Genomic DNA, 24,010 nt, shown 5'->3' on the forward strand with positions numbered 1-24,010 from the left:
CGACGGATAACTCATTATAGTCCCGACGGATGATTAACTTTTATCCATCGAGTGAGTAACTTATGTAATAATAAGTTTGTAGCACAGTTATGTATGCACCTTTGTATAGAATCTGTAGTAGCATATAAGTCATGTTGACTTTAACTAGATATGCATAATAGGTTGATTAATTGTACATAAATGATGTCTTGTAATTCTGCATAAGTGCAATAGAGTCAAGTGCCAAAATAGCTACCGACAGATGATTAACAAAGCCATCGGTGGATGATCAAATGACTATCAATGGATGTTTAATATAGCAGTCGACGGATGATCACTTAAACCATCAACGGATGTTCTGAAAGTCGACGGTTGATCATATAAAGAATTCAAATAGCAGTTGAACAGTGAAAGCTGACACACAGCCGTCGAGATGTATACAAACACACTGTGGAAGCCCATTAACTGGGTAATAGAGGACGAAAATTAGCAAAGCTTAAGACTGATAGTTTTTATATTTGTTCAGTCTTTTTGACTTTGTAATCTTGGTATTATATAAACCAAGAGTGTAGCAAAAAGAAAAATAACTGAGATAGCCGAGAAACACAAAAACAGAGAAATCTTTGTAAGCAGAATCATTAGCATTTCCTGTATTCTCAGTAGTTCCATTTGTAAACAGCTGTGAGCATTCCTGCACACAGAGTCCTCTCGATATATTATATATATCTCGGGTGAAATTGTTTAAATCCACCAGAAAGTTTTTAAAAACTCTTATTTTTAATTACTTATGTTTTGATTCAATTAAGTTTCTATTCCGCATTGTGCTAATCAAAACATTATATCTATATTCGAGTTGAACATTTTTATTTCGAGAAAAAGGTTCAAGAATTCCATTCAACCCCGTTCTGTAATTCTTGCTATATTGTTAAGGAAATAACAAATTATTATTTTAATAACCAAGATATTTGTTAAAAAATAAATTGTTCATGTAAAAATAAACTTTCAGTTCTTTTTTTAATCATTTATATTCATATATAATTTATTAAATAAGAATTGGTACTGTTATTTTATATTTTATTCATGAGCGAATTATGATAATATTTCATGCCTTAAGATTTCCAGGTAAATTATTTCTTTATAAAATAGGTCTAACTCTCAAGTTTAAATGGTATTTTAATATATGATCAAATTAAATTAATTATATCAACAAATATACAAATTGTTAAACATTTGAACTTGATAAAAAGACTTCTAGTTCAACTACACAACTTCTCATTTTTAATATTATGACATAAAAGTTATCCAAATATCTTAAATATATTATTCTGAAAATAAAAACACTAATTGTTAAATTTTAATACAGATGAAACTACCTCAAAGAGAATACCAGAGGATGACATGGACTAAACTCAAATTATTAAAATTAATTTTTTATTATAATTTCACTCAAAAAATTATTACAATGTTATTACAATTTCTAATTTTTTATTACAATTAGAAAAAACTATACATAAAATATGATTTTAAAAAATATCACTCAAAAATTAACTATACTAAATATTTTGAAACTATTATACATGTTTTTTTATATTTAAAAATATCTAGCATCTTATTATTAAAAAAATAAATTTAAATTTTGAATTCTTGAACAAAAAATGTTATTAAAAACTTTAGCATTGATCATTAAATTATATAGCTTTTAAAACTGCTTGATGCATCAATTTAAATAATTAAGATGTTCTTAATTAAATATATCCTTCATATAATAAAATGTGAGACGACCACGTGAATCATTGTCCATTAATATTATAACTAGATATAGTGAACTTAAGAATTATAACTAGATATAGTGAACTTAAGAATTTGTGAAAATTATGCTTTGTTTCAGATTTTCGAATCTCTTTACATAAAAATAAATAGATCATTTGATTATTCTTTTATAAATTTATTTTCCTTTATTTAATTACATATTTAATATATAATTTCCGAAGTCCTTGACATCAAAATCTTCACTCACACAACATTACTCCACTCCACTCAGAAGAACATTTTAATTATATTGTCATATATTGTACTAAATATTTTCAAACTAATGTACTTTTTATGTTTTATACCCGGTAAAAACAAGATTCGATCAATTTATAATTAAAAATTTGAAGGACAAAGTTTTAAGTAACTTAAAAAAAATATGTTACAAAATATATTATTGGATATTAAATTATTAAGATTTAAGACAACTGACACATAAATTTAAATAATAACGAGTTTCATATATTTATAACTGTAACAAAAAAAATTCCTATGATTATATTTTTATAGTCAAATGCCAGATGGCTGCATGAGGCGTCGAGTAACATATATTATATATTTACATAGAATATAATTTAGAAATTTGTGAAAAATATACTCTATTATGAATTTTCAAATCTAATTCTAGAAAACTTAAATAACTAAATCAATTGTACATACTTAATAATTATTCTTATTAATATTATTAAAAATGAACATGAGACTATTGTTATGTTTAATTATTCTAATAGTTGGGAATTATGGTGCTTACAAGAATATGACATGGGTAAACTCAAATTATTATAGTTAATTTTTTAATATAATTTCACAAACTAAAAAAAAATATGCAAAAAATACCGTTTTATAAATATGCTCAGAGATCGATTATGTTAAAGATTTTGTAACAATTTTACATGTTAAGTTTTATCCGCAATAAAAATAAGGTTCAGTCACTTGATAATTAAAATATAAAAAATTGGAGTTAAATTTTGAGTTGCTGGACAAAAAATGTTAATTAATCATTAAATTATACATCTTTAAAGTTGCTCGATACATGAATTTAAATAATTAAGAAGTTTATATTTTATAATCATCATAATAATATTTTAATAAGATATCATTTATAAAATGAAATGCGAAATGATGTAGTGAGGCACCGTTGAATAACATATAATATATAATTAGAAATAGTATACTTAAAAATTAGTATAACTTATGTTTTGTTTCAATTTTGTTGAATCTTAATTCAATAAAATAAATAAATCATTTTTTTTCTTAAGTTTTTTATCCTTAATTTATTTACATAAATCATTTCATTTATATTTTTTAAGGTCCTTGACATCACAATCTTCACTAACACAACGTTTCTTGACTGTTAAAAATAATTTATCGTATATAAAGTACAAGACGGCGCCGGGAAGCGACATCGAGTAATGCTGTGTAAAATAATCATATTTTCGTATATAAAATAATTATATAGTCAATTATTAATATCAAACATGTTACGGTTTACAAAAATGTTTACAAGTTTAGAATTGCTAAAAGATTCATTAAACTAAAGATTTTCAAATTATTGTTGTACTGGGTAAAAATAAAATTCAATCACTTTATAATTTAAAATTTGAAGTGAAGGTTTAAGTAACTTAACAAAATATGCGTTACTAAATAAATTATTTGTTATAAAATTATTAACATTTTAAGACTTTTAGATAGATTATAATCGTAATAAAAGTGTTTCCCTGTGATTATATTTTTATAATTAAATGTGAGACGGTGCAATGAGGCGTCGTCGAGTAAATATATTATATACATAATAAAAAAATCTAATTTTTTTGAAAATTATACTCTATTACGAAATTTCGAATCTTATTTCAAAAAAAAGAACTTAAACAACTAAATCAACTAACATAATTAATAAATATTATTATTAAGAGTATTAAAAATGAACATGAGATTGTTGTTGAGTTTAATAATTCTAATAGTGGGGAAGTATGGTAGTTATGAATATGACATTTTCTAAACTCAAAATATTAGAGTTATAAGAATATGACATTTTTACAAATAAAAAAATATATGGAACAAAAAAATATATGCAAAAATACGATTTTAAAATTGGGATCAAAGATCGACTATACTAAAGATTTTGTAACTATTGTAAACATTATGTTTTATACTTGATAAAAGTATGGTTCAAATATAAATAGATGGAGTAAAATTAAAAATTAGTGAAAATTGGGTTTTATTTCAAATTTTTGAATCTTATTTCAAAAAAATTAGTTTGCTAAGCCGCGCTTGCCAGCGACTTTCCAAAATAATATATCTTTTTTTGTATTAATTATTTGATTTTGATAATTTTGAACTGTTAAATAATAAATAAATATATTAAATCATAAAGTTTAATAAGTCGTTTAAGATTAAGAATAACTCATACATTTGTTGTTGATATAAGACTGGCGACCTAGTTATTTTTTCTAACAAATTGCTACCTGAAAGACTAAGAGACATTGCTCTTTCCAAATTCCTAATCCTGAGTTTATTATGGATGTTTAGTATTTACTGTATAAGCATGGTCTACACAAAATAATTTATATTTGTGTGTTTCCAATACTTTGAATTACTCGAGATTACGGAAGTAATTTTACTGTGTTGGATCCTGCCGTTGTTTCCATCTAAAATCGTTGGAGTATCAGCAAGACTAATAATTCATGTTAGGCAAGGTTACAAGAGGCTAGTTCTTTCTTTTCAAATTATGGTAACCACATTTTGTTAAAATCTTTGGTGTCTTTATATTTTACATGACTTTTGGGAGAATATTAATTCAATTCTAAGCTTCTGGATGCTTAAAATTACAAGATTTTATAATTGATATGCTATTACAGGAAAATTTAAATGCTCTAATTTTTCTTATGGTGTGTATAGAGGTGATTGTGGGCAGGCCGACGCTGCTGCAAGTGGTAGGGATAGAATGTTTCACATTGTTGTTACAAGGTGTCACTGCTTTAGAATAAACTTTCACCGAAGTTTTGTTTTCTCTCTGTCTAGTGGAAGTTTTGTTTTCTCTTCAAACTACAAGGTAGGGTTGTGAGAGGGTCGAAATGACACGCTACAAAAATCTAGATGATCAGCTAGCAGATTTGAACATCGAGGAGGAAGAAAATGAAGATTTTATCTTCGAGGATGGGGTGGAAGAACAGGTCAATCGCTATGAGTTATGCCTTATTGGGCGCTTTCTAACGGAGAAGAACATAAATACCAGGACGATGACAACAAAATTGGCAGACATATGGAAGCCAATGATGGGGGTCAATATTAAGGAGATAGATCCGGGTATATTTCTTTTCAAGTTTTATCATCGTGAGGACCTACTGTGGGTGTGTAATGGGGGTCCATGGTCCTTCGACAATGCAATGTTGGTGGTCAGCAAAATACCTGTAGGAGAAGAGCCATTAAATGTTCCCCTTTGGTCGTTGGAGATATGGATTCAAATTCATGATTTACCTAAGGATTTTATGTCAGAAGCTGTAGGAAAATAATTGGGAGACTTTTTTGGAGAGTTTGTAATGTATGACGGGAAGAATAATGCTAGCATATGGGTCGAATACATGAGAGTAAAGATCAAGTTGGATGTACGTAAGCCATTGAAAAAGAGAAAGAAGATTAAAAGGAAGAATGGTACAGAGTTCGTGGTGTCTTGCAAATATGAGCGTTTGGGGGACTTCTGTTTTGTATGTGGGCATGTGACACATACAGAACGCTTTTGCAGACAAAATCTTGATAACAGAGGTGAAGAAAGCTTGAAGGAATGGGGTGGGTGGCTGCGAGGCCTGCCGAGGAGGATAGTAAACCAGAACCGGAGCAAATGGCTGAGGGATGAGAATGACGCTGAATGAGAGGCGAAGATTGGGCGGAACGCTAACGAACCGGATTACACGGAAGGGAATTTTGGAGATAAGGGAAAGAGGGTAGCTGTCATGCAAGATTCTCGGCTGGTAGTTGGAAATAAAAATTACTCTATTGATTACATGGGAGAGAGAGGCGGGACAATTTTAAAAAAGTCGGGTCAACTTAGTATTGGACTTAATGGGCCTGAGGAGGAGGAAATAGAGGGCCTGAAATTGGATAGTAGAAAAAGAAGTAGAAGTGGGCCTGGTATAACAATGGATACAGATGACGTTTTGGTAAATTCAGAATTGGTGATTAAAACAAAAACATCTAATGAAGCTGATCTTTCTGGAATGGATTGCTCAGCATCAACTCAAACTATTTTGGCTACGCTTGCTCAGCAAGCTAGCCATCCATTATGAATCTTTTAAGTTGGAACTGTCGGGGGTTGGGGAACCCGCGCACAGTTCGGATTCTTGGGGATGTTATTACGTCTCTTAAACCTGCTTTTTTGTTTTTAGCTGAAATGAAGGTTGATAGTAGTAAAATAGAGGAGATTTGTGTTAAGTATGGTTTTGCCAAGTGTTTTACAGTAAACAGAGTTGGTCAAGGGGGTGGGCTGGCAATAATGTGGAAATTAAATTTGGAGTGTGAGGTTCAGGATGCGTCAAATAATCATATTAATGTTATTTTTTCTGAGAAGAGTGTTCAAAAGTGGAGACTATCGTGTTTCTATGATATGCCTGAGAGAAATAAATGACAAGAGTCATGGGATCTGTTACGTCAGCTAGCAATGCAGTGGTGTGTGTTTGGTGACTTTAACGATCTCTTGTATACTACTGATAAGAAGGGGGTGCACCCTCATCCGCAAGCTTATCTGGAAGGGTTTCGATTAGCAGTTGAAGATTGTAATCTGGTGGAGCTGGACCTAGTAGGGGGCGAATTTACGTGGGAAAAAGGCAAAGGAAAACCAACCTGGTTAGAGAAAGATTGGATAGGGCGTTCGCTGTCAATGAGTGGTGGCATAAATTCCCTTTATGCACTCTGAGAGTAATTCATACTACATGTTCGGACCATGATCCAATCCGGTTATCATTATTTGATACAATAGTGTCAAGAAAGCAGTTCAGGTTTAGGTTTGAGAATTCTTGGTTAAAAGAACCAACGTTCAAGAAGGAGATTGTGCAGGTGTGGAGATCGTTACCAACTATGAACATTCTTCCTAAGTTGTTTTCCATGTCTTCTCATATGTCTAAGTGGGGGTAGACGTTTCTTTCACAAATTTAGGGATAAGATACATATGCAGAAGGAGGAGGTATCAAAGTTTCTGCATCGAGAAGACGAAGAAGGGATCAAGCTTTATTTTGAGGAAAGGGAGAAATTGAACAAGCTACTGATGCACGAGGAGGTTTATTGGAAATAGAGGGCGATGCTTTTCTGGTTAAAAGAGGGGGACTCAAACATGAATTTTTTTCATGCTCAAGCCACAAAACGAAAGAAGGTTAATAACATTGCTTATTTAATCAATGAGAACGATGAGAAAATTGATGACTTGGATCAGATGGGTGTGATGGCGAAGGAGTATTTTCGAAGTGTGTTTACAGAGGGAGGCAATGGATCTGTCCCTATGGGAAGTGCAGAGCAACCTGTAATTACAATGCAGCAGAATCAAGTACTGTGTGCAGAGATATCTTTCGAGGAGTTCACGATTGCTTTAAAATAGATGCATCCAGAAAAAGCGGCAGGGCAAGACGGCTTTAGTCCAGCGTTTTTTCAACACTTTTGGGATGAAATTGGGAAGGAGGTCTATATCTGCTGCAAAACCTGGCTCAACGAGAATGTTTTTCCTGCAGAGTTAAATAACACGAATTTAGTGTTGATTCCTAAAAAGTAAAAGGGGGAGAAGCTTTCAGATGTAAGGCCAATAGCCTTGTGCAATGTACTATATAAGATATTGGCGAAGGTGCTAGCAAATAGGTTAAAAGTTGTTCTTCCTTTTGCTATTTCAGAAAATCAGTCCGCTTTTGTACCAGGTAGGAGCATTACTGATAATGTTTTGATAGCTTTTGAGATGATTCATTTTATGAAGAAAAAGAAAGGCTGTCAAGATGGTGAGGTAGCATTGAAGCTTGACATCAACAAAGCGTGCGATCGTGTATGCTGGAAGTATCTATGGCATAGAATGAGAACGATGGGTTTTTGTGAGAAATGGGTGAAATGGATGGAGTTATGTGTCAAAATAGTGAAGTATATGGTCTGTGTGAATGGTTCGTTGGTTGGACCCATATATCCGAGCCTGTGGTCTTAGGCAGGGAGACACGCTCTCTCCCTACTTGTTCTTGCTGTGTGTTGAAGGGTTATCATATTCTCTAAATCTCTCAGCTCTAAATGGTGAGCTGCATGGCTGTTGTATTAGTGCCTCTGCTCCGAAAGTAACTCACCTGTTATTCGCGGACGACAGTTTTTTATTTTTTAAAGCTAGTAAGGAGGAATCACAGAGAGTGAAGAACATTTTAAGAGATTATGAGACGCAATCTGTGCAAGCGATTAACTATAACAAGTCGGGGATCTTCTTTAGTTCTAATGTCAAAAGGGACAAACAAGTGGAGATTTCTGAAATTCTGGGAGTTCAAAATGAATTAAAAGATAGTTTGTATCTGGGATTGCCATCACTTATTGGGAGATCGAGGAAGAAGTTCAACTTTGTAAAGGAGAGAGTATGGAAGCGTGTCCAAGGGTGGACTAATAGCAATCTGTCAAGGGCTGGAAAGGCGATTATGGTTCGAAACGTAGCTCAGACAATCCCCTCGTACTGTATATCATGCTTTCTAATTCCTAAGTCTCTTTCACAAGAGATTGAAAGAATCATGAATGGTTATTGGTGGAAGTCAGGCTCGACTGGAAGCAGGGGCATTCGCTGGCATGCTTGGGATAAAATATGTTCTTCTAAAGACAAGGGAGGGTTGGGATTCAAAAGCTTGTATGGATTTAACCTGGCGTTATTGGGAAAGCATGTATGGAATTTCTTACACAAACCAGAATCACTAGTAGCTAGGATTTTTAAATCTCGTTATTACCCGAATAATCATGTGCTTCAAGCTGAACGTGGCCAAGACGCGAGCTTTATTTGGATAGGTATATGTGAAGCGAGGAATGAGTTGAGTAAAGGGTATATATGGATTTTGGGAGATGGAGCAAGTATAAATGTGTTCTCTGATCAATGGCTGAAAGGGAAAGCGACTCTTCGTGTTGAAGAACAGTATGTGAGCAATAATAGATTTGATAAGGTGAAGGAGTACATCCGTTCGGACATCAAGCAATGGGACGAGGCAAAAGTACAATGATCCTTTCATGAAGTTGATGTTAACTGCATTCTCAATATAAGAGTCCCACATAATCAAGCTAAAGACAGGGCAACATGGATGAACACAGTGAATGGGATCTACACAGCGAAGTCAGGGTATCATTACTGGTATGGGAGACATTTTGAGCAGGAATCAGAAACTGAGGCAAGAGGTTGGAAGAGACTATGGAAATTGCCAATTCCTCACAAACTGCGATATTTTTTGTGGCGTGTTTGCAGGAACAACATACCTGTCAGAAACCTTCTTCGTAGCAGGGGTTTTTAAACCACTATTCTCTGCCCTATGTGTAACGTGGAAATAGAGCATGTACGCCACCTGTTTCTGGAATGTCAATATGCTAAATCATGTTGGGGATGCCTGGAGAGTTTTATTGATGTTTCTGAGGTGGAAATTTTATCAACATGGGTGTTGGAGAGGATGGGGTCTGAATCGGAGGAGAGTTTGGTGAAGTTGATAAAGGTAATGTGGGGGATTGGTGGGAGAGAAATAGAAGAGTATGGGAGAATAAGGTGGTGCCTCCTCTGATTGCTGTAGAAAAAGGCTCGAAGATGATTTCAGAATGGCAGGCAGCTCAGGAAAAGGCCCAGAATAGTGTGATGGGGGGTGGTAAGGTGGGTGATAAGGGTGTGATCAAATGGCAACCTCCGTTACTGGGGTGGTATAAGGTGAATACAGATGCATCTATCCAGGTGGGTGCTTCTGAATTTAAGGTTGGTATGGTTATTAGGAACCCAAACGGTGAGTTTATAGAAGGTCTGCAAACAAGCTTTAGAAAGGAAGTGTCGGTGTTGGAGGCAGAAGCTGTGGGAGTATATGAAGCACTGTGCTGGGTAATGAGATTGGGGCTAAGACAAATGATTATTGAAAGTGACTCGTTGGTTGTGATGAATGCTCTCCTCAACAATACTACGTTTGTGTCTAAGGTTGGAACTATATTTGAGGATTGTAGGTCCATTCTACGTCAATGTAGTGATTTTAAAGTTCAACATGTTCACCGACAAGCAAACAAGGTAGCTCATAGTATAGCTAGGATTCCTTGTATGCTAGGAACAATGAACTATTTTTATTCTCCTCCTCCCTGTGTGTTAAAGTATCTCTTGTACGATTATTCAACTTGATTAATGAAGTCTTTGTTTTCAAAAAGGTGTCACTGCTTTATCAAGTACCATATGTTCTAAAATATTACAAAATTTCATTATTATATGTTGAACTTCATGTTTGAATCAACATTGTTATTTTTACTGTTTTGCTTATTGTTTTTTTTAAAAGCTGGTGAAGACTTTATACATAATCAAGAGGTGACTTTGTTGCATGGATTCATCTGTTAGTTGAGGGCATGTTTGCTGCAAGGAAACCAAACCACTAATAAATTCATGTGTTAGTTGAGGGCATGTCTTACTGATCCTCCAACGAAACCAAACCACTAATAAATTCTTCAAAAACTGGCATATTCCAGTATAGAGAAACTAGAATTTGATTCTAACTTTCACTAATGTGCTACTTCAACATCACAAAATCAAAGTGACACAAACTTCACTGGGAGACCAGTTTTTTTTACTGTTTAGGCATATCAACTTTTACTATTTCTCATTTGTATTCATCTTTTTAACTTGATCATATTTCCTTCTATAAAAATTACTAAAAACCTCAAAAAAATATTTATTAAATTTGATTTTTGAAATAAGATTTTTTTAAATTGTTTTAATTAAATTCATAATTCATGTTTCCCACGTTGTTATTGATTTAACCAAAATTTCAATTTTAGTTGTTTTCACTATGAATTACTAAGAAAATTAAATTCAAAATATGTTAACATTCTGTATATTTGAAAAAATTTAATAATTTAAGTATATGGTATTACAGTGAATATAAAATATAATAATTTGGGGAAATTTATTATTGAATCTTTTCTTTATTAGTATAAATTTTAAATATATTTTATTTAACTTTTTTCTAAACATATTAAATTTTTACTAAATGTCATGTTATGTCATACCAACACTCCTTTTCTGGAAAAAAACAATATATCTTATATAAAATACGAGACGTCCCTGGGAGGCAACGTCGAGTAAGATTGTCAGGTTCAATTATAACGAGTAAAACTCATGTGAAACAAATTATAAATTCGATAAAATTATTATTTGGGTGATTTTTAACTATAATTTTTATTTATAATCTAATTAAATACCTCAGGCTTTGTGCATTGCAGAGTGCATTTAATTTTTTGGCTACGAGTATTGTGAAAAAGGTGAATTTTTCAGCAAATGACTAAAAAATATTGTGTAATATGTTACAAAACTGAAATATTTTATTTCCTATCTTATGACATTTACAGCCTTGTTGTTCAACCAAATATTATTGTTATTCGTTTATCTTAAACTTTACCTGATATATTTTGAATAATGTTTTCTGATATAATTATATCTAGCCAAATTCATATTTAAACAAATTACGAATTTGCAAAAATTATATATTAGTTTAAATTGTTGATATAATTTTACTTAACATTTTACTAAATATGTTGAATACTAAATTTCATGTTATGGCATACCAACACTCCTTTTCTGAGAAAAAAACAACATATCTTATATAAAAATAGGAGATGTCGCACGTCGGGAGGCTACGTCGAATAAGATTGTAAGATACAATTATATCGAGTAAAATTCATTTGAAATAAATTACAAATTCGAGAAAATCAGAATTTCAGTGACTTTTAACTATCATTTCTATATATAGTTTTATTAAACACCTAATGTTTTGTGCATTGCAGAGTGCAGTTAATTTTTCGACTATAAATTCTGTTAAGAAAAAGAATTTTTCAGCAAACGACTAACAAATATAGTGTAATATATTTCAAAACTGAAATGTTTTAATTTTTATCTAATGACGTTTCCAATCTTTATATTCAACCAAATATTATTGTTATTCTCCTATCTTAAACTCTACTTGATATGTTTTAAATAAGGTTGTAGATATAATTATATTTAGGCAAATTCAGATTTAAACAAATTACACATTAGAAAATTGCATATTAGTATAAATTTTTAATATAATTTTATTTGAAATTTTATTAAACATATTGAATTTTTAATAAATTTCATGTTATGCCATACTAATGCGGAAAAAAATAACATATCTTATATAAAATACGAGATGTCACTTGGAGGCGACGTCGAGTGAGATTGTCGGATACAATTATATGGAGTAAAATTCATGTGAAACAAATTAAAATTTTGAAAAAATCATTATTTGATTGACTATTAACTATCATTTCTATTTATAATGTTATTAAACACCCCAGGCTTTGTCTATCGTAAAATGTAGTTAATTTTTCGACTACAAGTAAAGGTGAATTTTTAAGCAAACGACTAACAAATATTGTGTAATATGTTTTAGAACTGAAATATTTTATTTTTATCTTATGACATTTCCAGCCTTTATGTTCAACAAAATATAACTTTTATATGTTTATCTTAAAATTTACCTGATGTGTTTTGAATAATGTTGTCTGATATAATTATAATTAGCCAAAATTATATTTAAACAAATTACACATTAGCAAAATTTATATATTAGTATCAAATTTTAATAAAGTTTTATTTAACATTTTACTAAACATAATGAATTTTTACTAAATTTCATGTTATGGCATACTAATGCGAAAAAAATAACATATCTTATATAAAATACGAGACATAATCGGGAGGCGACGTCGAGTAAGATTATCAGATACAATTATATCGAGTAAACTTTATGTGAAATAAATTAAAATTTAAAAAAATCATTATTTTAGTGAATTTTAACTATCATTTCTATTTATAATATTATTAAACACCTCAAGATTTGTGCATTGGAGAGTGCAATCAATTTTATTTTTTGACTACAAGTACTGTATAGAAAGTGAATTTTTCAGCAAACGACTAACAAATATTGTGTAATGTTAGGCACAAAGCATGCGCCAAATAATTCACGTAAGTATACGCATTAACAAGTAAATGATTTCTAGTTCGTTACCACAGAGACTCTAATTAATTATATCTAATTAACACTTACTCACCAATGTATGATTATTCTTCAATGTCAAGACAATAACAATTAAGGTTGATTAACTAATATTAACTACGGAAATTAAACACTTGAATTAACAATATTAAACACACATGAGATCATAACTTCATTACTACTTCATTCAATAGTTATTGTTATTACCCTTAGCATGTAATAATGATGATATTAATCGAACAACACGAAACTAATAAACGTCAACTTTTATTGTACGAATACCATTCTACCAAGCAACCACAATTAAGATAAAAGTTGAATAGGCACCAATTATGTTGAGACCCTATATATCTACAGAATTTGACAACATAACGATTTAAGCACAAGTTATCCATTATGATTACACAGGGCAAGTAAAACGGTTAGAGTTACCCACTAATCATGCATACAATCCATGAACCTATGCTAGCATGGCAAGTTCTAAATCTCAAGATTCACTGTCACTTCATACGAGATTAACAGGCTATCTTACATGTTCGCGACGCACATAAGACGAATAAGCACAACCTATGCTAGATAGCATACAATCACCACATACCAAGGTATTAAACAATTAACTAAAGAAATCCATAGTAAATCCGCTATGATCCCATGATCATGATTAGCCCATAATAAAACTCATCGTCACCATGGGTTCATATGAAAGCATGATAAAAACACAATGATATAAACTACTAAAAATACTTAATAAATAAAGAAGTACGTCACAAGAGTATTAAGGTTCAAAGCATTAAGAAAACTAGCATCCACTGTTACAACGAATTAAAAGAATCATAAGATAAATGTATGTTTCCACTTATTCATTGTTGCGTGCTAAAACGGTCTTCTCGATCTTCCTGTCTTCACTCTCGATTATCTTCTAGAAGAAAACGTCTTCCCAAAAGGTATATATAATAACCCAAAAGAACCAGCGCTAACAGAAGTCTAATTGAACTCGAATTAAATAAATTCTAAATTCTGAAAATCCGAACTCGGGCGGCCGCCTGATACCAGGCGGTCGCCTACTCCCATCAGGCGGGCGCCTGCATCACTTCTGGAAAATTCCTATTTTTTCTTCTGTGTTTACTGAATTCTTCGCACATCAACCCGGGACTTATTCCAAGCACTTCCTTAGGCTTTATTTGATGAAAACACTTTATCTAAGCAAGTTATACCCTGAAATGCAAAAACACTAGAAAAACGCATCAAATACACAAAATACTCGAGTTCAAGACACCAATTCAAGCTGTTATGAGACGCTTTAAGTGGTATAAAATGCCACTTATCACACCCCCAAACTTAAATCGATGCTTGTCCTCAAGCAGTACAGACTCAAACTCAGAATAAAACATGCATGAATGCAAACTATATGAATGCAACGATCCCCATCGCGATGACTAAACCAAACAACACATGACATATCAATAAATACAATTAGGCGACTATAGATCAATCAAATCACACAAGCTAACATACAACTAGAAATGTAGTGTGTGTGAATGCTTAACAGATATGCTTCGAAACTAGATCAATCACCATAACTTAATTATCCTCAAGGCAATCACAAGCTTATACGAAGAATATATTCCAGAAATAAAATGACTTATAACACTTCAAGATTATTGGATTTTATTATGGAATCATGCTTTTATTCAACACATAAAACAAATGCTTATTTGATCGTGCAATGAGTGAGGTCCACAAAAGACTTATGTAATGGTACCCATTTAGCGAGCATTAGGTTAGCGGATCCCAGACTATAAAAGCCTTAGGTCACTAGGCACAAAGTCTTCTAAGAACGTAATAACTCGAATACCAAATAGCCCACTCGTGATCAATTGTGCATTAAACCATATTTTTTTCTTTTCTTTTTTCTTTTCTATTTTTTTCTATTTTTTTTCAATTTCTAAGAAAGTGCGTTTCGCTTCATCTTGCTCAAACCTAGACTACCCGTATACAATATGAGCCGACTACTAGCCATTTGACGCCTAGCCACAACTAGCAATGAATTCCAAATTTTTCTAATTTTAATCTTTTCATGTCTTTTATTATTAAGAGCCTATCATGCATTCTAAGCATAAGCAATAGATTAACCTCAAAAACCATCAAACCATGACAATAATCTAGTCCTTAAGCATACTCTAAGACTTAGTGAAATTATAAGTGTTTCTAGCATGCATGTCAACCTAACAAGATTCAACATCACTCTAACGCTATCACTACACTCGCATCAATATCACATATTAATCAGTAAAGCAACATAAAGGGATCATGGTATATGCATGAGCTATATGACACGATAATTAAAGCTATAAAAAAACTCTATATAAATATGGCAAAAATATGCAACTATATGAACTAAACTAACATAAAAATGAAACTACATGACACACACACAAATATGTTCCTTAACTACCACCCCCAAACTTAAAATCTTCACTGTCCCTAGTGAAGATAATAGAAAGTGCTTGGGTGAGCTCCTGCGCAAACTGACTCCGCGACTCATACATCGCATCCATCCTCCCGGAAAGCCTCCTGTACTGGACATCAGCCAATCCTGAACCATCTCCTCCCTGGGCTCTCGAAGGACCTGCCTCTCCCCGAGCCTGACTGGGCCTGGCCATGGTAGTACCAGCTGCTGGAACTCCTCTTGGAAGGTGATATCCCAAACCATGTGACTCGGGCTCTCCATCCGTCCACTCCTGCATCGCATTCAACATCGATGAATCAATAGGAGCGGCCGGCATCTGCAGCTGCTCACAAGACGGCCACTAGAATCCCCATGCCTTGCAAAGCTTCGTGACAATAGAGGCATACGGGATAGAGTACTGTAACTTCCCCCTCAAAAACTTCAAAATCCCTTGGTAGATGTACTCACCAAGGTCCACATAATATTCCTCATTCAGAATTCCCCATAACAACCTTGCCCTCTCCACTGTAACCTCATGTGCATGCACAGAAGGAAGAATATTAGCACACATAAATGCATTCCAAGCACGAGCATACATGTTCATCGCGACAGCAGGGAAATTACGACACTCGTTGGTTCCCCTTTTGAACTTCCACACTATGCCCGGCCGATAGAGAGTAGCAATAATCAAGTCCATATCAAAGTCCTTAGGGGACTTTTCATTCCAATTCTCCTCCTATGGTTTCCTTTGTCGCTGCCCAATAACACGGCGAATCGCCTCGGGCTGATAATCAACAGTAAGCCCACGAACAACAGAAAACCCATTCTTGTCGGCCTTGGCATTTGCATAGAACTCATGAATGATACTCATCGGAACCGCCTCAGGTGACTCACAGAATATAGTCCATCCCTTCTTAGCAATCATCGATAACAAATCACCATCCCTCCATGATGGCAAGAACCCCCTCTCCCATATAATAGGCTTAGTCAGAAGCTTAGTGTACTCTTCTTCAGCAGCCCCATCCAACAATCGGGGCCTCGCAGCAGTGTTCCTCGAAGAATCGGCAGTCGGATGGTGCTGCTACTCCTGACAGTTCGTGATCTCTTTGGGACCATTAGAACTGAAAATAAGGGTTAGAGAGTTGTGTTTGGTGTGTAGGAGAGATTTCGTAGAGTGAAAGTGTATGGGATGTGTATGGAGAGTTTGTATGTATATATATAGCAAGATTAGGGGTTGAATTTGATTAGAAGTAGGGATTATGGCTAATATTGGGGAAGAAATCGTGGGTTAGTGGTAAAAAATTGTTGTGGTTTTTGTTTTGTGTTTTTTTGTGTTTTTTATAGGTTGAAAATGAATTTTTTCAAATTTCAGGGCCGCAGGCGGTCGCCTGGCACCAGCAGGCAGACGCCTGTTAGCGCGCGGCCGCCTGATCCTAGCAGGCGGGCGCCTGCAAGGTCTCTGGAATTTTTTTTTCCCTACTAGCATTTTTCTAATTTTTTTTGGTTTTTTGGATAAAGTAATAAATTCTAAGGTGTCCTATGGTCTCATATCTTGGATTGCCTCCCAAGAAGCGCTTCTTTTACGTCATTAGCTTGACGTAGAGTAATGCGATCAAGTTGACAATAAAACGACACTAAACACTACACGGTTTGCCGTATCCCCACAATAGTGCTTCAATATCTGACCATTTACTTTGAATGCTTGGCCCGGATCGTACTCAAAAATCTCCACCGCTCCATGTGGAAACACAGTTTTGATGATAAACGGTCCAGACCGCCTTGATTTCAACTTTCCAGGAAAAAGTCTGAGACGAGAGTTAAATAGAAGAACTTGTTGCCCCGACATGAATGACTTAGGAGATAGCTTCCTGTCATGCCACCTTTTTACCTTTTCCTTGTACATTTTTTTGTTTTCGTACGCTTGAAGTCAAAATTCATCAAGTTCATTTAACTGAAGCATTCGCTTCTTCCCAGCTGCATCTAGATCAAGATTTAACTTCTTCAATGCCCAATAAGCCTTATGCTCAAGCTCCGCAGGTAAATGACATCCCTTACCATAGACAAGTTGAAACGGGGACATCCCAAGTAGAGTCTTGTATGCTGTTCTATAAGCCCAAACAGCTTCATTGAGCTTCAAAGACCAATCTTTCCTTGACGGACAAACGACTTTCTCTAGAATGCGCTTGATCTCTGTATTAGACACTTCAGCTTGACCATTAGTTTGTGGATGATAGGCAGTAGAAATGCGATGATTCACATTGTAGCGTTGCATCATAGAAGTGAACTTACGATTGCATAAATGCGACCCTTCATCACTTATAATAACTCGTGGCATTCCAAACCTTGTGAATATCTGATTATGAAGAAAACTCAACACTACCTTTGCATCATTAGTCGGTAGATCTTTGACTTCTACCCATTTTGAGACATAATCGACTTCCAGCAAGATGTACTGATTATTGCAGGATGAGATAAATGGTCCCATGAAATCGATTCCCCAAACATCGAAGACCTCAACTTCAAGCATCACATTTAAAGGCATCTCATCCTTTCTGGTAAGATTTCCAACTTTTTGGCAACGATCACACCTTAAAATGAACTGATGTGCATCCTTAAATAACGTAGGCCAGAAAAAACCTTCTTGAATAATACGAGCTGTTATCTTTTCACCACCATATTGTCCACCATAAATTGTGGAATGACAGTCTCGTAATATCCCCTCCGTCTCACAGAATGGGATACATCTCCTGATGATCTGGTCAGCTCCTTGTCTAAACAAATATGGTTCATCCCACATGTACCACTTCACCTCATGCAGAAACTTCTTCTTTTGAGCCGCATTCATATTAGGAGGCATTATATTGCTAACAAGATAGTTCACAATGTCTGCGAACCATGGCTTTTCCTCTTGAATTGTGAACAACTGCTCATCCGGAAAAGATTCGTTGATCAATGTCTTATCATGTGAAGTAGAATTGGGATTCTCCAATCTAGAGAGATGGTCAGCTACTTGATTTTCAGTACCTTTTCGATCCTTGATCTCTAACTCGAATTCCTGTAGAAAGAGAACCCAACGAATAAGTCTAGGCTTCGAATCCTTCTTTGAGACCAGATAGCGGATGATAGCATGATCAGTGAACACTGTCACCTTTGTCCCAAGTAGATAAGATCGAAATTTTCCGAAACCAAAAACTATAGCCAAGAGCTCCTTCTCACTAGTGGTGTAGTTCATTTGGGCTCCATTTAGTGTCTTACTAGCATAATAGATCATATGGAAGATATTATTCTTTCGCTGCCCAAGAACTGCTCCCACTACATAATCACTTGTATCACACATCATCTCAAAAGGTTCTCTCCAATCAGGTGTCGTAATAACTGGTGCGGTGATTAAACTCTTCTTGAGATTCTCGAATGCTGCCAAGCATTCATCATCAAATTTGAAAGGCACATCTTTCTCAAGCAAGTTGCACAACAGCTTGGATATCTTTGAGAAATCCTTGATGAAACGCCGATAAAAACCCGCATGACCACGAAAGCTACGGATTCCTTTCACAGAAATATATGGTGGAAGCTTTTCAATGACGCCCACCTTGGCTTTATCAACCTCAAGACCTTTACTAGAGACCTTATGACCAAGAATGATGCCTTGTTGTACCATGAAGTGACATTTTTTCTAATTGAGCACCAGATTGGTTTCCACACACCTTTTGAGCACCAAACGCAGATTATTCAAACATTCATCATACGAATGTCCAAAGACGGAGAAGTCATCCATGAACACTTCGACATTATTTCCAATCATATCAGAGAAAATCGCCATCATGCTTCTCTGAAAAGTGGTAGGTGCACCACATAAGCGAAAATAAAATCTGCAAAAAGCAAATGTGCCAAATGGACAAGTGAAGGTGGTCTTCTCTTGATCTTCTGGTGTAATGCAAATCTGATTGTAGCCCAAATAGCCATCCAAAAGAAAATAATACTCATGACCAGCCAACCTGTCAAGCATCTGATCAATAAATGGAAGAGGGAAGTGATCCTTCCTCGTGGCTTTATTCAACTTCCTGTAGTCCATGCATACCCTCCATCATGTGACTGTTCGAGTGAGGATGTGCTCATTTTTTTCATTTGCTACCACAGTAATACCTCCTTTCTTAGGTACAGATTGCACGGGGCTTACCCAAGAACTGTCAGAAATAGGATATATAATTCCTGCATCCAGTCACTTTAGAATTTCTTTCTTCACCACTTCTTTCATGATAGGATTAAGCCTTCGTTGTTGCTTAATAGTCGGCTTGCTGCCTTCCTCTAGCAGAATTTTAGGCATGCAGTATGAAGGGCTGATCCCTTTTATATCTACTATAGTCCATCCGATGGCCGATTTGAATTCTCTCAGAATCCTCAAGAGCTTGTCCTCATCACTACCTGAAAGGTCAGATACAATAATAATAGGCAAAGTAGATGCATCACCTAAAAAAGCATACCTCAAGTGTTCAGGCAATGGTTTAAGCTCCAAAGTAGGTGCTTCCTCAATAGATGGTTTGAGCTTTCCCTAGCATTCTTGAGATCAGTATTTCCTAGAGATTCAAATGGAATGTCTAGCTTTCATTTCCAATGAGAAGCATTCAGATATTGTAGCTGCTCATTTCCTTCATCATCTTCACTGTCAAAATCCCCCAATAAGGCTTTTTCTAAGGCATTAGACCTTAACACACGATCAAGTTCTGAAGTAACTGCAGAATCGACCAAATCCACCTTGAAGCACTCCTCATCTTCCGTAGGGAATTTCATCGCATTGAACACATTGAATGTCACATCTTGATCTTGCACCCTCATAGTGAGTTCAGCTTTTTACACATCTATCAAGGTGTGGCCTGTAGCCAAGAAAGGTCTTCCCAAGATTATGGAAATCTTCTTATCTTCCTCGAAATCTAGAATGATAAAATCTGCAGGGAAGATTAGCTTGTCCACCTTTACTAGCACGTCCTCCATGATGCCTCGTGGGTATGTAATCGAATGATCAGCCAATTGTAGAGACATGTAGGTGGGCTTCAGATCAGGAAAATTCATCTTTTTGAAGATAGAAAACGGCATCAGATTGATGCTTGCTCCCAAATCGCAAAGGCACTTGTCAAATGACAACTTGCCAATGGTGCAAGGAATGGTGAAGCTACCTGGATCCTTAAGCTTTGGAGGTAACTTTTGCTGCAACACGACACTGCACTATTCTGTCAGAGCAACGGTATCAAGATCATCCAGTTTCACCTTCCCTGAAAGAATACCTTTCATGAATTTCGCATAACTAGGCATTTTCTCCAGAGCCTCAGCGAAAGGTATGTTGATGTGAAGTTTCTTGAACACCTCTAGAAACTTACCAAATTGCTTGTCCAGCTTTTGTTTTTGCAATCGCTTAGGAAAAGGTGGTGGAGGATAGAGCTGTTTTTCCCCTGTATTACCCTCAGGCAGAGTGTGTTCAACAATAGTCTTCCTTGTTTCCCCCTCTTTCTCCTTTTTCTTTTCTTCTTCATCCTTAACTTCAACTTCTACCTCTTTTGCTTTTTCAGCATCAACAACTTTTCCAGACCTTAAGGTGACAGCTTTGACTTGCTCTTTAGCTTCCTTCCTACCTGGCACTTCAGTATCACTAGGAAGTGTGCCAGGTCGACGATTGAGCAAGGCATTGGCTATTTGTCCAATTTGATTTTCGAAGGTCTTGATAGAAACAACCTGACTTTTGCACTACAGCTTTAACTCCTCAAAATTAGCACTAGAAGGTGGAGCAACACCTCCTTGTTGAGGATATGATTGCCTTTGAGCGAATTGCTGAGTTTGCTGGAATCTAGGTGAATTAAACTGTTTACTTGCAGCTTGCTGATATGGTTGCTGAACAGCATTCTGATTATTGCTCCAGCTGAAATTGGGATGATTTCTATTATTAGGATGATAAGTAGCGGGCACAGGCTGCTGCGGTCGCTGATAATTGTTCACACACTGAACAGATTCATTAACAAGAGAACATTGATCCGTAGCATGAGAGCCTGCACAAAGCTCACAAACACTAGCTATTTGATTTACTCCATAGTTGGCTAAAGAATCGACCTTCATAGACAGCGCCTGAAGCTGCGCTGCAATAGCTGTAGCTGCATCAACTTCCAGAATACCTGCTACCTTCCCAGGCATCATCCTTTGAGTCGGGTTTTGATACTCGTTTGCAGCCATAGTTTCAATGAGATTATAGGCCTCAGTATAGCTTTTAGCCCACAAGGCGCCTCCAAAAGCTGCATCGAGCATGGGCCGAGATTGGGCCCCCAAACCATTTTAGAAAGCAGTGATCACCATCCAGTCAGGCATACCATGATGTGGACACTTTCTCAGCATCTCCTTGTAGCGCTCCCAAGCTTCGCACATAGATTCTCCTTGCTACTGTGCAAACTGAGTAAGAGCACTCCTCATAGCGGCAGTCTTGGCCATTGGATAGAACTTTACCAGAAACTTGTTCGCAAGATCTTCCCAAGTAGTGATGGACCCAGCTGGTAAAGAATATAATCAGTCCTTAGCTTTGTCCCTCAGAGAGAATGGGAAAAGCCTCAGCTTGATAGCCTCACCAGTAACACCATTATATTTGAAAGTACTACAAATCTTGACAAAATTCCTGATATGCATGTTGGGATCTTCAGTCGCAACACCTCCGAAAGAAACAGAATTCTGCACCATCTGAATAGTGCCCGGCTTGATTTTAAAAGTATTGGCCTGAATAGCCGGATGAATGATGCTTGACTGAATGTCATCAATTTTAGGCCGAGAAAAGTCCATAAGAGCTGGATCAGCTTGAACTATATGATCACCCATTATTTCAGGTTCTTTCTTTTCACTCTCTTTATCCGAATCTTCAAAAATATCTTTTCCGGAAAGTCAAGAGATGTATCTGTCTCCTCAGCTTTATCTAGATTCCTCTGGCGAGTGCGAGAACGTGTTTGCATAAACGCTCGCTAGAGTACCTGAAACACAACCGGAAGCAGTAAGTAACAAGTCTTAATCAATGAATTCTAATGACCACTGATGGCAAGTACATAAACTAAACATATTAACATCGAGTCCCCGGCAGCGGCGCCAAAAATTTGTTAGGCACAAAGCATGCGCTAAATAATTCACGCAAGTATACGCGTTCGCAAGTAATATAGAATGATTTCTAGTTCGTTCCCATAGAGACTCTGACTAATTAATCTAATTAATACTTACTCATCAATGTATGATTATTCTTCAATGTTAAGACAATAACAATTAAGGTTGATTAACTAATATTAACTATGGAAATTAAATACTTGAATTAACAATATTAAACACACATGAGATCATAACTTCATTACTACATCATTCAATAGTTATTGTTATTACCCTTAGCATGTAATGGTGATGATATTAATCGAACAACACGAAACTAATAAACGCCAACTTTTGTTGTACGAATACCATTCTACCAAGCATCGACAATTAAGATAGAAGTTGAATACACACCAATTATGTTGAGACTCTATATGTCTACGGAATTTGACAACATAACGATTTAAGCGCAAGTTATTCATTATGATTACACAGGGCAAGTAAAACAGTTAGAGTTACCCACTAATCATGCATACAATCCATGAACCTATGCTAGCATGGCAAGTTCTAAATCTCAAGATTCACTGTCAGTTCACAAGAGATTAACAGGCTATCTTACATGTTCGCGACGCACATAAGACGAATAAGCACAACCTATGCTAGATATCTTACAATCACCACATACCAAGGTATTAAACAATTAACTAAAGAAATCCATAGTAAATCCGCTATGATCTCATGATCACGATTAGCCCATAATAAAATTGATCGTCACCATGAGTTCATATGAAAGCATGATAAAAACACAATGATCTAAACTAATAAAAATACTTAATAAATAAAGAAGTACGTCACAAGAGTATTAAGGTTCAAATCATAAAGAAAACTAGCATCTACTGTTACAACGAATTAAAAGAATCACAAGATAAACGTATGCTTCCTCTTCTTCGTTGTTGCGTGCTAAAACGGTCTTTTCGATATTCTTGTCTTCACTCTCGATTATCTTCTCTGAAGAAAACGTCTCCCAAAAGGTTTATATAATAACCCAAAAGAACCAGCGCTAACAGAAGTCTAATTGAACTCGAATTAAATAAAGTCCAGATTCTGAAAATTCGCACCCAATCGGCCGCCTCCTTCTTCCAGGCGAGCGCCTGATACCAGGCGGTCGCCTGCTCCCATCAGGCGGGCGGCTACATGACTTCTGGAAAATTCCTATTTGTGCTTCAGTTTTTACTGAATTCTTCGCACATCAACCCGAGACTGATTCCAAGCACTTCCTTAGGCTTTATTTAATGAAAACACCTTATCTAAGCAAGTTATACCCTGAAATGCAAAAACACTAGAAAAATGCGTCAAATACATAAAATACTCGAGTTCAAGACACCAATTCAAGTCGTTATGAGACGCTCTAAGTGGTATAAAATGCCACCTATCATGTAATATGTTT

At 35.3% G+C, this 24,010-nt stretch overlaps 1 protein-coding gene and 1 non-coding gene across 2 annotated transcripts; both read left to right on the top strand.

Moving 5' to 3' along the window:
• Nucleotides 1-4,862: 4,862 nt before the first annotated feature.
• LOC141714874 (uncharacterized) lies at nt 4,863-5,300 on the top strand. The gene has a single exon (XM_074518370.1). The coding sequence runs from the start codon at nt 4,863-4,865 to the stop codon at nt 5,298-5,300; it is 438 nt and encodes a 145-aa protein (XP_074374471.1).
• Nucleotides 5,301-21,811: 16,511 nt separating this feature from the next.
• LOC141715913 (small nucleolar RNA R71) lies at nt 21,812-21,918 on the top strand. The gene has a single exon (XR_012572655.1). It is a non-coding gene; the product is annotated as a small nucleolar RNA R71 (small nucleolar RNA).
• The last annotated feature ends 2,092 nt before the right edge of the window (nt 21,919-24,010 follow it).

Source organism: Apium graveolens, chromosome 3 (genome assembly GCF_009905375.1).
Source record: "Apium graveolens cultivar Ventura chromosome 3, ASM990537v1, whole genome shotgun sequence".
Taxonomy (NCBI): Eukaryota; Viridiplantae; Streptophyta; class Magnoliopsida; order Apiales; family Apiaceae; genus Apium; species Apium graveolens.